General features: G+C 39.0%; 1 protein-coding gene across 3 annotated transcripts in view; it reads left to right on the plus strand.

Annotated features, from left to right (window-relative positions):
• Positions 1 to 12,771, plus strand: part of PLPPR5 (phospholipid phosphatase related 5) — a 112,197-nt gene that overhangs the window by 49,274 nt on the left and 50,152 nt on the right. For all 3 annotated transcript variants that reach the window (XM_032155290.2, XM_032155287.2, XM_058439552.1), the window contains exon 3: positions 1,230 to 1,480. In XM_032155290.2, coding sequence (XP_032011181.1) covers positions 1,230 to 1,480 — 251 coding nt within the window. The remainder of the gene's footprint in view (positions 1 to 1,229; positions 1,481 to 12,771) is intronic.

Raw genomic sequence — 12,771 nt, forward strand, 5'->3', positions numbered from 1 at the left:
TATAATATTTCAAAAATTTAAAGGAACAGCTATGCATCTAATACTGGAAAATCATTTGATCCGGTACAACTTTTATGGTGATATACTATACAACAGCCAATAATGATGAAAAGTCTTGGGAAACAAATAATCCAGAAATATATGACTAAAAAGAAAAACATCTAATTATTGTAACCTAAGCATACGACATTTTAATAAATCAGTACTTTTAGAAGTATTACTTGGGGATAGTTTTAAAAGGTCCTGTTGGATTTTATTCCCAAAATTATAAAAGGATGAATTTCCTTTCATTGGTACCACATCCTTGAAGATTTTAACTGAAATTAATGCCCAAAATTATTTTGCCTGTATAACAGAAAAATAAGTTTTAACAATAATAACCAATGACTTTGAATTTAGAAAATGTTTTTGGTATTCAAGTAAATTGGCAAGTTCCTTAGCAAAGGAGGAAAAAATATCTACACACTTAGTTCTATACCTTCAGGTAACCAAAGCAAATAAATTTTAAAACTGTAAAAATAATTAATAACCTATAATTTTGATTGCCTTGTTTACTAAATAGCCCACATTGGATCAATTGAAAGCCAGTCCATAAAAGATAAGGTGGAAATAAATTACTAGCTATTCTATGACTTTAAAAAAAATGTATTTCTGAAGGCAATGTAGAGATTACTCTGAAAGCATTCTGCTTTACTTAAGATTTTCCATATTTAAATGAAAACTGATGGCACTGGATTTACTGCTAATTGGCGCCTCCAGCCGCGTTAACATCAGTCTGAATGGGAGTAACAGCATAATCAAAGAGAGACAACTGCTTTGCTTTGTTAGTGAGATAAAAAAATTTTCAAAAAATGGGGGAAAAAAGGAAATTGCTAACATTAGTAGTGCATGATAGACTCTACCCTCTCAAGGAACACATGACTCCATGAACAATTGCATTGCCCGGAGTCTGAGAATACATGTTCTTATTTTATCTTATGTCTTATAAACCTGCCATGCACAAAAACCAGTAGTAGACAGCGCAATATTTACCACTTTCACCACTCCAGAAAGCCAAGGAAAGAACTGGAGAGGGATAAAATGAAAGGAACTATGTATATGTATGGAATATTTTATAGTTTCTAAAATATTTCCATTTTGGTTTATTGTAAACTGAAATTCACACACACACACACACACACACACACACACACACGCAAGAAGTTAAAATTATTTGTTTTCTTCCCCAGGAATTTATACATTTGGACTGTTTGCTACAGATATCTTTGTAAATGCTGGACAAGTAGTCACAGGAAATCTGGCCCCACATTTCCTTGCCCTGTGTAAGCCCAATTATACAGCACTTGGATGTCAGCAGTATACACAATTCATCAGTGGGGAAGAGGCCTGTACTGGCAACCCAGATCTCATCATGAGAGCCCGAAAAACCTTTCCATCCAAAGAAGCAGCTCTCAGTGTCTATGCAGCTATGTATCTGACCGTAAGTAAGGATGATACATTTGATGTCTTAGTCTGTATTACTGTTAATTTTTCCAATGTAGAAATTCTTTTTCTCTGCCATAGTGAAAGTCACTTAAAGCACATTCATATCTTTCCGTAGGCCATGTAATCTATTTTTAATAATAGCTGTTTGTACTCTGAACAAAATTAAGTCAGTTGACTCTCATGAGATTATGTGTAGGTAGTTGGTTGTATTAAAAAATGTAGCCATTAGCATTTGTATTTGAGAATACGTTTGTCTTTATATTAAACAGGACTTAGTGGAAACAAATTCGTTGTAGCATTCCCCATGAACTTTTAATAGCACGATTAAGAGAACTACCTAGGCCTCTTAGCTGCCTACCCAAGCTCTCATAGTCCCTGCTGGGGATGAAAGGGACACTCTTTTTTTCTAGAAAGCACTATTATTACAGGCAACTATATCTTCATCATATCTCAATTAGCATTTAACGTTTTCTCATAGAACTAACCAAAGTGTCCTTAGAAATTCTATTTTTTCCTTTAGTCTTGAGTATTGGCCACCATCTTAGTGGCAAGAGCCAGGCCCCCATGCAGCTATCCTAGGACCTTTAGTTGGAAGTGAGTGAGTGCATTACCCATATGCAGAAGGAGAAAGAAGGGCAGCTTTGGCAGGCAGCTCTTGTCCCCAACAATGGTACCATCAACCTCTCCCTCCTCACAAGGATGTGACTTGCAGCTCAGGAGGTGGACTCCTAAAGCGTTCCCTGTAGGCTTTTCCACAAACCCCAATAAGGTCAGAGATTTTTTTTTTTTTTTTTTTCTTTTTTTGAGATGGAGTCTCGCTCTGTCACCCAGGCTGGAGTGCAGTGGTGCAATGTCAGCTCACTGCAAGCTCCGCCTCCCAGGTTCACGCCATTCTCCTGCCTCAGCCTTCTGAGTAGCTGGGACTACGGGTGTGCGCCACCACACCCGACTAATTTTTGTATTTTTAGTAGAGATGGGGTTTCACCATGTTGGCAGGCTGGTCTCAAACTTCAGACCTCAAGTGATCCACCCACCTTGGCCTCCCGAAGTGCTGGCATTACAGGCGTGAGCTGCTGCACTTGGCCAGATCAGAGAATTAAATGTCTTCTGGGGTTCTCCTTCCCAGTGGTGCCAAATCTACTTCCTTCCAATTTCAGCTCATTAAGAAGAGATTTGTAAAGTCTCAGGACCAATTTGAAACCAAATTTGATTATTTCTAATGACTTGGAAAAATTTGGAATTATTTTTTTACCCTCAAAGAGCTATTTGATAATGGAAATGTTTTCAATACAATCACGTTATTTCTAAAAGCAGAAAGAATATATGGAATACCTTGTGACATCTCTACTTGAGATTCAAATAAAGATTACTGAATAAAAGGACAATTTAGGAAAAGAAATACATCATTACACATAACATTTACAATGGCAGGATAATTTTAGAACCACAGAGTATACATTTTAACATTTTTTAAAGTTTTTAAGCCAAGTTAATTCTATCCCTCACTGCCTGGACATTTTAAAAATCCCATCCAGAAACTTTTTATGGAGTCAAAGATTCTTTCCTTAATCCTATCCTATTTATTTTCTCTTCCACTGCTTCCTAACTTTTCTAAAGTTTGTCTGTTACAACTCTCTCCTTGCCATCTCACTGTGTCCCCAAACTCTGTTCTTCTAATTTCCCCTGTTTTCTTTAGCCCATCAGCATTGCTTTTTCTTGCACGTTCTAAGGTACCTTTGGGCCTGATATGAAGTATGGTAGCCCATGCATACTCTTTCCTATTCAAGAAATCGCTTGACTACATGTTTCACCTCTACTAGAATATGAAGCACTCAGCCTTAAAACAGGGATTGAAACGTGAGTGAATCAGAAGTCACAAAATACTTTTCACTCATTGCCATCATGTCTAAATTTGATGTTCATATTTGTATCTGGGTATGAATTGCAAATATATCTGCATATAAATACATGAACTAGCCAATGATGGGAGACAAATTCCAGAATGCTCTCTGACCCCAAATATTCTTATACAAATATTTTAATACTAATAGACATTAGATTCAGATGGGGCATGGTGGCTCATGCCTGTAATACTAGAACTTTGGGAGACCAAAAAGCAGAAAGATCACTTTGGAGTTTGAGACCAGCCTAGGCAACCTAGGAGACCCCATCTTTACAAAAAAGAGAGAGGGAAAGAAAAAAAATAAGCAAAACCTCAGCCAGGTGTGGTGCTGCATGCCTGTAGTCCCGGCTACATGAGAGGCCAAGACGGGAGAATCTCTTGAGTCCAGGAGTTTGAGGTTACAGTGAGCTATGATCACTCAACTACACTTCAGCCTGGGTAACAGAGCAAGACCCTGTCTCTAAATAAATAAACAAATAAAAATTTAAAACACAGTACATGTTAGATTTTGCTGTGTAACCAATGTTTGCCAGTGGTGTTGATTGTGCTGCGATGATAATATGCTTGGCCTTTTTATTCTGGCAAAATAGTGTTTCAAAGGCATTGCTACAGGAGAAAGTATTATTTTTTATGCACTAGAAGAATCTTAACATCTTGTCTTGCTCCAGTCTACTGGCCACCAGCATGCATTTATTTTATAAACTTCTGAATTATAAATCATACTGTTCTATAATAAAAATTGGGAAATAATGATAATAATTATTATAACAAACATTTGTTGAACATTTACCATGTGTCAGGCACCAATTGCTTCACTTTTACTAACTTAGTTAATACTTTATTAATTCCTTTGTAGTTTTAAAGTTATTTATCATTATTATTGATTTAATAATTGATTATTTGTGATAATTTATTGAATCCTCGTAACATTTTCTTAAAGTATGTGATATTATTTTACCCATTTTATAAATAAGGAGACTCAAAAAGTAAAGTAACTTTCTCAGATCTATAGAACCACAAATTTTTCTTGTGGCAATGTTTCTGAATGTTCCAGAGAAGGAAACATTAGATTATTTTAGCCCTAGTGTGTGCTAAATAATCTGCAGCTGAATTCTTTCCTGCATAATACCAGCATCCAGTAAACTGTAAAGCCAAGGGTGCAGATGGTAGATTCATTTAGAGCAAAATCCGTTAATAGACACTCCAGCACTGGGAAATGTTGTACCGTTAAACATTGGTTTAGACTACAAACTAGGATTCCTGCTTGTAATTACATTGATGGGTACTTCTGTCTTTTTAACAATAGATTCTGTTCTCTGCTGTTTCTCTGTCTTACCCCACCACCCTTTTGTGTGTGTGTGAGTGTGGGTGGCTGCTATGGCAACTCTGAATATAACTCCTGCTGCAAATGTAAGCCTTATAGGCAGGCTTTGCTGTTATATTTGAACTTACATACAAATATATTTTTTCCCACTTTCACTAGAGACACCTTGGGAAAACTTGATAATAGGAATGTTGGGGTGTTTCAAACTAATGCAGTCTCATGAAATGCTTGCCAGAATTTTGATGGGTAGTAAATAGTAGAAAACAGCCATATATTCAATATCCTCTGTGGAAATGGTCTTATGGCTGTATTTAAAGGCATATTTATTTAATTTAGTGTTGGTGTTATAAACATATGTAAATGCATAAATAAAAATCAATGAGCCCTGTTATGGAGTACGTAAATAATAACTGAGAAATATGTTTCTGATGCCTCTTTGTGTGGATTAGGAAATAAAACTGAGGAATTTGAACTCTCCCTTAACATCTGACTTTAATTAAGGCTTTGGTGCTAAGTTGATCATGGAGGTTTATTTTGCTTTACTGAAAACTTTCAGGAATAAAAAAAAAGGCTCTATTCCTATTTTTGTAAGTACCGTTGGTTCTCCAGGAAAAAAAAATTGTGAGAGTTATTTAACCCTCAGTCATCAAATTTATAATTCAGTGCTCAGTGACATTAGAATGTTTAAATTTACCTTTGTGGTATTTCTTTTCATATAAATGGGTAAAGTTTTTCTCAGTTAAAAGCAAATGAACTTCAATGTTGAGAATGAAAAATTATGTTTGGTGAATTTCCAGTTAACCTCATAAATTGTTGAAACAGACAGACATGAAATGACCTCCTTGGGTCACTTCCAATTCTGACCTTAGATTTTTGAAAATGTCAAGAAAAAAGGGTCAGTTACATTTATTGGCCTCTGTTTCCGCTATGTGTTGCTGCATTATAAACCACCCTAGACCTTAAAACAACAACAATCTGTTACTGTCAGGATACACAGGGTTGACCTGTGGTTTTCCTGCTAGTCAATCCTTGCTTCTTTCATAGGACACATTAAGCTAATTCAGAGATCTGGGGTTTGGGCTCAGCCAAGACAGCACAAATAGCTGGGCCTCTCTCCTTCTCAAGAGTCATCTTCCCTAATGGCATCTCAGAGCCGCCTTCCAATAGGGTAATGACCCAAGCTGCAGGGTATCTTGAGACTTAGGTTCCTAAGCTTGTTACACGTCTCTGTCACTGTATTTTATTGTCCAGAGAAATCACAAGGCCAGCCCAGATTGTTGGGGGTAGAGAAATAGATTCCACCTAGAGATGGGAGGTGCAGCAAAGTCACACTGTAATGAGGAGAATTTACTGGGATGGGAAGAATTTGTGGCATTAAACAATTTATCCCAGTCTTTTCCCAAAATACTGGTGGAAACTCTAAAATATCATTCCCTCTCTCCCCCTCCTCATTGGTGGCCAATCGTTGGCATTATCCCACTCTCACTTCCCACACAGCCATCTTTTATAATAAGCTCACAAAGTCCCATGCACAACAACCACTGCTCACAGGTTGCTGAGACAAGGGTTAAATAAACACAACCCACTAGTGTCTGTTTGCCCCCGCCCCCCCTTCTTTTGAGACTTATTACCTAATTCTGTACAGGAGCATGAGCCAGCCCTCACTCAGAGGTATAAGGATTCAGGGTGCATGTCAGTTTCCTTGTAGCAGGTGATTTCATGAGACTGGTCAGGGATTGTGTTTGGAGTAGAAACAATAGGGTAAGCCAAAGGAAAAGCTCCGGGCTGCCATCATGTACTTCTTTTCACTGGCAAATGAGATCTAGCTGCCATCAGAAGGCCATTCCTCTAAAGCTCCCTGCTTCGGAATAATGTAATGCTGAAACATATAAGGTCCCTGTGCTCTAAATGTCAAACAAGCAAATTTGACGAAGCATCTACTATGTAATACATCAAAAATATTTACTGAGCATGCACTCATAATGTGACTGCTATACTATTATTATGACTACTGGTGCCATGACCACTATTGTTAGTCGATTGATGTTTCACCTATTAGCCTTCAGCTAAGTGTTATTGATGTCGTTGGGGGAGAGTACAAAAGACATTTGTGAAGTATCCACTGGGTTCCAATATTTTCACTACCGTGGACCCCGTTCATTATTAACCCTGTCTCCCTTTCCCCACACTACTCTGTGAACTGCATGTTTTAAAATCTTTAAAACACTTTTTAAATCTTTAAAATACTTTCCCATTGTATCTTAGGCCCAGATATTAAATAATTGCTCGTAATCATAAGATATAATAATGCTGTTTTGCAGTTAACGCACATACAACTATTAAAATGGCTTGGATGATAATAAACAGTTAAGTAAATGACTAAAGACCTAGGGATACTCTGCATCCTTACCTTAATTTTACTTGGCTTCTGTAAAAGACACTTATATTTGGGTATTCTGTGATTGACGTGTGGCTTTATAATGGTTTTCTGGTTCTTCAGTCACATCACAGAAATTCCCGTGTCTTCAACAACCACTAAGCAGCATGAGATCACCAGTGTTGCCAAATTACTTAGTGTACTCCCAGCCAAAAGCAAAGAACACTGACGTTTTAGTTAATGCATGTGGGCTTGTTATGGGTAAATATACTATTTGATTAGGCTGTTTGAAATATTGAAAAATATGTCACAGAATTATATTTATGTGTCTAGGGTTTCTTATGTTAGCAAACGTCAGGTTGGGGACTGCTGATAGCATCTTGAACATTCTAATTAAGAAAAGAGGACTTTCTATTCTAGGACTATAAGACAGGGCTGTCTTATGACTTCCATGGATCCTAGGTACTTTTGCCTTCATGGGCCCCTTCCACCATAAATAAAATTAAAAATGATATTTTACAAGTGTATTTCTATACAAATAATATATAAATGTTATACATTAAACATTTTCTTTAAACCTAAAAATTCACATTTACCTTCTGCTTCTAAAAAAAAAGTTATGATATTTTCACACGTCCTTCAAAGTGTCATGGGCCCTAGGTACTGTGCTTACTGTAATGCTGGATTAGTCTGCCCTGAGGAGGGGGTATAATAAAGTTCTCTACGGAATATGATTGTTAGAGTATCTGGTAATGACGAGTCCCACCCAATGTCCAGAAGGGATGAGGTCCTGCTGGCAAGCATCACGGGAGGTGCTTCAGAGGTGAGTGGTACTTGGGGTGAGTCTTGAAGATGGACACGATTTGAATAGGGGGAGAAGAAGTATCCCAGGGAAGGGCAATAGCAGGAGCAAAGGCAAAGAACAAGAAACACTGAAACAATCAGAAACAGGTAAGGGGAAACCTCAGCACGGGGGCGTATATTTGGAACTGTGGGATTTAAGGATTAGCAAGGGTGAATAAATCAGGAAGACTTTGTAAACCAACCTGAGGCTTTATGACTTGAATTAGAAAGCAATGTGGAACTGAGAAGTGACATTACAGAAGCAGTGCTTCAGAATGGTTGTGTTTGATTCAATTTCATAAATATATATTGAATACCTAGAATGCATAAAGTCTCTACATACTGATATAAACTCCTTTGGCAGCTTAAAAATGGTCTGGTAGAGAATAAAGAGAGAATTAAAATTGAAAGAAACTAAAGGCAAGGGAAAGCTTTTAAGAAGATCAACACAGAATCTTGGGCATAAAATCAAAATCCCTAGACAGAGTCTCAGGATTTGGATTTGGATTTGGATTTAGCTGGTTTCCTTAAGATTGGGAGCCCTTCTACTGATGCGACCAGGACCAGAAGACATGAAATGAAAGTCATAGTTTCTGAGGAATGGAGTAAGCTGGGACTCTGTGAGCTGCCAAGCCTGAGCCATGGCAGGGTGAGTACAGATTGGAGCTGCTAGGGAATCTCTAAGCACTTTTTCCTAAAGCACAGGAATGGGCAAGTCAGATGTAGACCTAGAGCCAGTACGCAGTGTACACCTCAGAGTTTCTAAACCATCTACACTACGGCTAAATGTGGCCAAGTTCATGGGCCAGTTGTTCTGCTGTTTTATTTCAAACCCATGTCCCAGTTGCCATTTACTGGAAAGTGACTATTGGCTTACTGTCGTACTAGTTACTTTACCTTACCTCTTTATATGGCTGATTCTTTAGAGTGGCTGAAATGAAGGTATGGCTGTCTTTATTTTACAGGTAACAAAATTGAGACTATGAGAAGCTAGTTGACTTGTCCACGGTTATTCAGCTAGTCTGTTTTACAGCCAGGAATGTGACCCAGGCCACTGTGACTCCAAAGTCGATATTTGGTCTTTCACATCACACTACCTCCTGGAATGTACCCCCATTGAAAAGAAGGCAGCCAAATTTTGAATTATCCCCAGAGTGCAGTGCCTCACACACAGTAGGTGAAGGAAACTTGTTAGTTGATTTTAATTAAATGATGCATACTATGAATTAGGAAGATAGTTGAAAATGTGTGTGCTCCAGAAATTCCTATTTTATGTCCTATCTTCCAGGTGACCAGGTAGCTCAAGCACTAAAAGCCATACAAATAGTCTTGATTATTGGATTTTAATTGTTCTTTAATTTTAAGTGAATGCATATTTTGTAATTTTTATATGTTCTGCTCTGCATATCATCTAAGGTGTTAAATAACTTTGCTTTTTAAAGTGACAACTTCTAAGTATTTTTAACTTCTTTTCCATTTGCAACAATTGACTGCATAACAACAAAGCTAACACTGGCAGTGCTTTTAGCTGGGTAGAACTCCATGGTAGGTAATATCACTTTGACAAGGTGGAACAGAAAAACAACAACAACAACAACTTATAATGAGCAGCTCTGAATACATGGTCATTTGATGTCAGGCACAGTAACATGCTCGAGTCTGTTTCAAACGACACAATTATCTGCTGCAGGTGACATGGCCTTACTCCTGGACCCCTGGGGCATACGTTGCGATTCCCCCACTGGAGCCTGCCATAAGCTCCAGACTCTATGTTTTCCCACCACTGACACATCAATCCCTAGAACATCTGCTGGATCACATGGCCCAAGTACCAGAGCTGCTTTCCCCACAGCCTGTACTTGCTGCTGCAGAGCCCTTTCTTGCTTCAGGTTCTATTCAAAGTTGGCAGATTTGTATGCCACCCAGTATCTTAGTCCATTCAGATAGCTCTAACAAAATATCACAAACTGGGTATAGCATATAAACAAAAGAAATTCATTTCTCACAGCTTTGGAGACTAGAAAGTCCAACATCAAGGTTCTGGTAATTTAGTGTCTGGCAAGGGCCTGCTTTCTGGTTCATACATGGTATCTAGTCATTGTACCCTCACATGGTGGAAAGTATGAGCTAGCTCTCTGGGCTCTGCCCTCAAAACCTAAGCACTCCACCTCTTAATACCATCACTTTGCGAGTTAGGATCTCAACATATAAATTTGTGAGGGGGATACACACATTCATTTGATAGCACTTAGTATACGGGGCAGAGCAATACTTACTGGTATGGGATGTATTTTTCCCAAAACCCAAAGTGATCTACAAAGTACGGTGGGTCCTTCTTTGTGGTAGGGGTACAAGACGGAGTAATTGTCTTTTACTTTGGAAGGAATGTCTAGCATGCTGCTGACCACTGGATCCCTAAAATCTTTACTGATGTCATTAGGCCCCTGAATATTGTAGGATTTATTTCCCCAAATCTGGAATGCATGTGTCTTACCAAGGCCTACAGTGTGCTAGCCACCTCTTGTTTATCTTGTCAGCATGATGTCTTGTATATAAATGATCAATGACATCTAAACTGTGGGACATCCGAACTATCTCTATCTCTTTAGTCTAAGTTATGGCAGAGAGTGGGAGGGTTAATATAGCACTGGCATCAACTGTGATGTAAGGAATTGCGTGTACCAGGTGAATGTGAACTGTTCCTCATTCTCTTTTTTGAATGGAATTGGAAAGAACCCATTAAACAAATCAATGGCCAATATTAGTTGGTTGAAGATTCAGTGGTCTACACTTATCCTTCAGGATCTGAACAGTCTTGTGAATTACATGGAAATAGAAGAACCAGCACTCCTGCATTATTGTGATCTTGAGAGGTGACATTAAATCTTCACCATCCTCCCTTCAATAATGTAGTAGTATTTTTTATTTATTATCTTGGAGTTTCAGAAGATTTCAATTGAATTCCCCTAATAAGTAGTTACTCCTCTTGTCAGGTATTGTGCATCCCCATTTATGCACGCATGGACTGAGGAAATGACCCCTGGATATGCTCAGAGACTTAGTAGATCCACTCTCAGCCAGACTTTGGCCTGGACTCATTTATTACCTAGGCTCGTATGTCCCTACTCTAACAGGGCACCGTGGTGACACTAATTCAGGTCTCTATGTATCATTGTCTACACAGACCCTGTGTCCAGTCATCCTCAAAATATCTGGATATTTTTTTTTTCTCCAGTGTATGGAAACCTGAGTAAATGGCTGTGGGTCTTTTTGAAGCAGGACTGGGGAAATCATTACAGTGTATACCTCCTGTAGTGTTTCAGGGTCCTTCCCTCTGGGGACCTGATGCCTCTTCAGGCAATGAAGTCATTCAGTGTTGTAACTGTGCAAAGGGTTGAAGATTTTCCCTGGGGCACCCACCCTCAGGTCATACATTCCCATTTTCTTGGGATGATATATATTAGGTAGTCTCATGGCTCCCCGTCTATTTTGCCCCTAAGGGGTGCTATGTTCTATAAACCACCTCTATAACTTTCTGTGTATTAAGTCCCTTTGGCTGTCACTCTGGCTTTGTGCATTGTTATGACAATTGGGACCCACTGGCTTTTGGTGGTTAAGCCCAGCACCTGGCTTCTCTTTCTTCATGGACCCTGTAATCCCCATGGATATTAAGACACCCAGCTTTGTGACAGCTTCCCCTACCATCAGCCCTGACCTGCAGAGGAAAGGCATCACTGAACTTCTGAGTGATGCTGGTGTCCCTCTCACCAGTACACTCTGATGCCTCAGTGAATGACGTGTCCACCCCTCGAGGCTAATATCATCTGGTGGGCCTTCAGTTCTCACATGATGTGTACATTCCAGCAATGCCCACTTCCTGGAGCCTTTTAATTCCTTCTTCTACCCATTTGCCAAGACAATTCAGGCAATTCACCCTCATTCAGATAGAGCTGTCACTTTCTCCATGCTTCTAGGGGCCAGCCCAGCAGAGAGTTTTTACCATCCAGTGCACTAGAGGTGGAAACTCAGCTCACTGGTCTCCTTACAGCACAATGACACAGTATTTCTTGAAATAGAGATTAGCGAAACTTACCTCTGTGGCTGCCACACTGCTTTCACCTAGTTCTAATGCAGAGAGGATCTAACAAGCTAATGCACAGCCAGAGATTAATAGCGTGATGTAGTATCTTCTCTGATCCTCCCTGTGTCAAATATATTTACATTTTAAGTGCCTTAACATATAGGAAAAAATATATAGCAATGTAGTCCGGGCGCAGTGGCTCATGCCTGTAATCCCAGAGCTTTGGGAGGCCAAGGCGGGCAGATCACTTGAGGGTGAAACTCCATCTCTACTAAAAATACAAAAAAAATTAGCCAGGCATGGTGGTGCATGGCTGTAATTCTAGCTATTCGGGAGGCTGAGGCCGGAGATCACTTGAACCCAGGAGGCAGAGGTTGCAGTGAGCCGAGATTGCGCCACTGCACTCCAGCCTAGGCGACAGAGCGAGACTTCCTCTCTCTCTCTCTTTCTATCTCTCATATATATATGTATATATATGTATATATATATATCTGTAATTGCAGTTATCAAACTCCTAAATTGAGGATGCATTTAAATTGAGGAGATTTCTTGGTACTTCTTCTGTTGTATTACAATAAAGGTTACCTTCTTCTTATAAGCACAGTCTGCTTTGAGCTATTTGTTTGTTTATGCCGTTTAAAGAAACTCTTGGAAGGAGAACAAAAGCCTCCAAAGAACAAGTAGAAATCTCTCTATAGTAATACAGCAATTTGAGGTATAAAAATAATTCTTGAGTTCTTACTGTGCTAAATACTTTA

This window comes from Hylobates moloch, unplaced genomic scaffold (assembly GCF_009828535.3).
Source record: "Hylobates moloch isolate HMO894 unplaced genomic scaffold, HMol_V3 SCAFFOLD_5, whole genome shotgun sequence".
NCBI lineage: Eukaryota > Metazoa > Chordata > Mammalia > Primates > Hylobatidae > Hylobates > Hylobates moloch.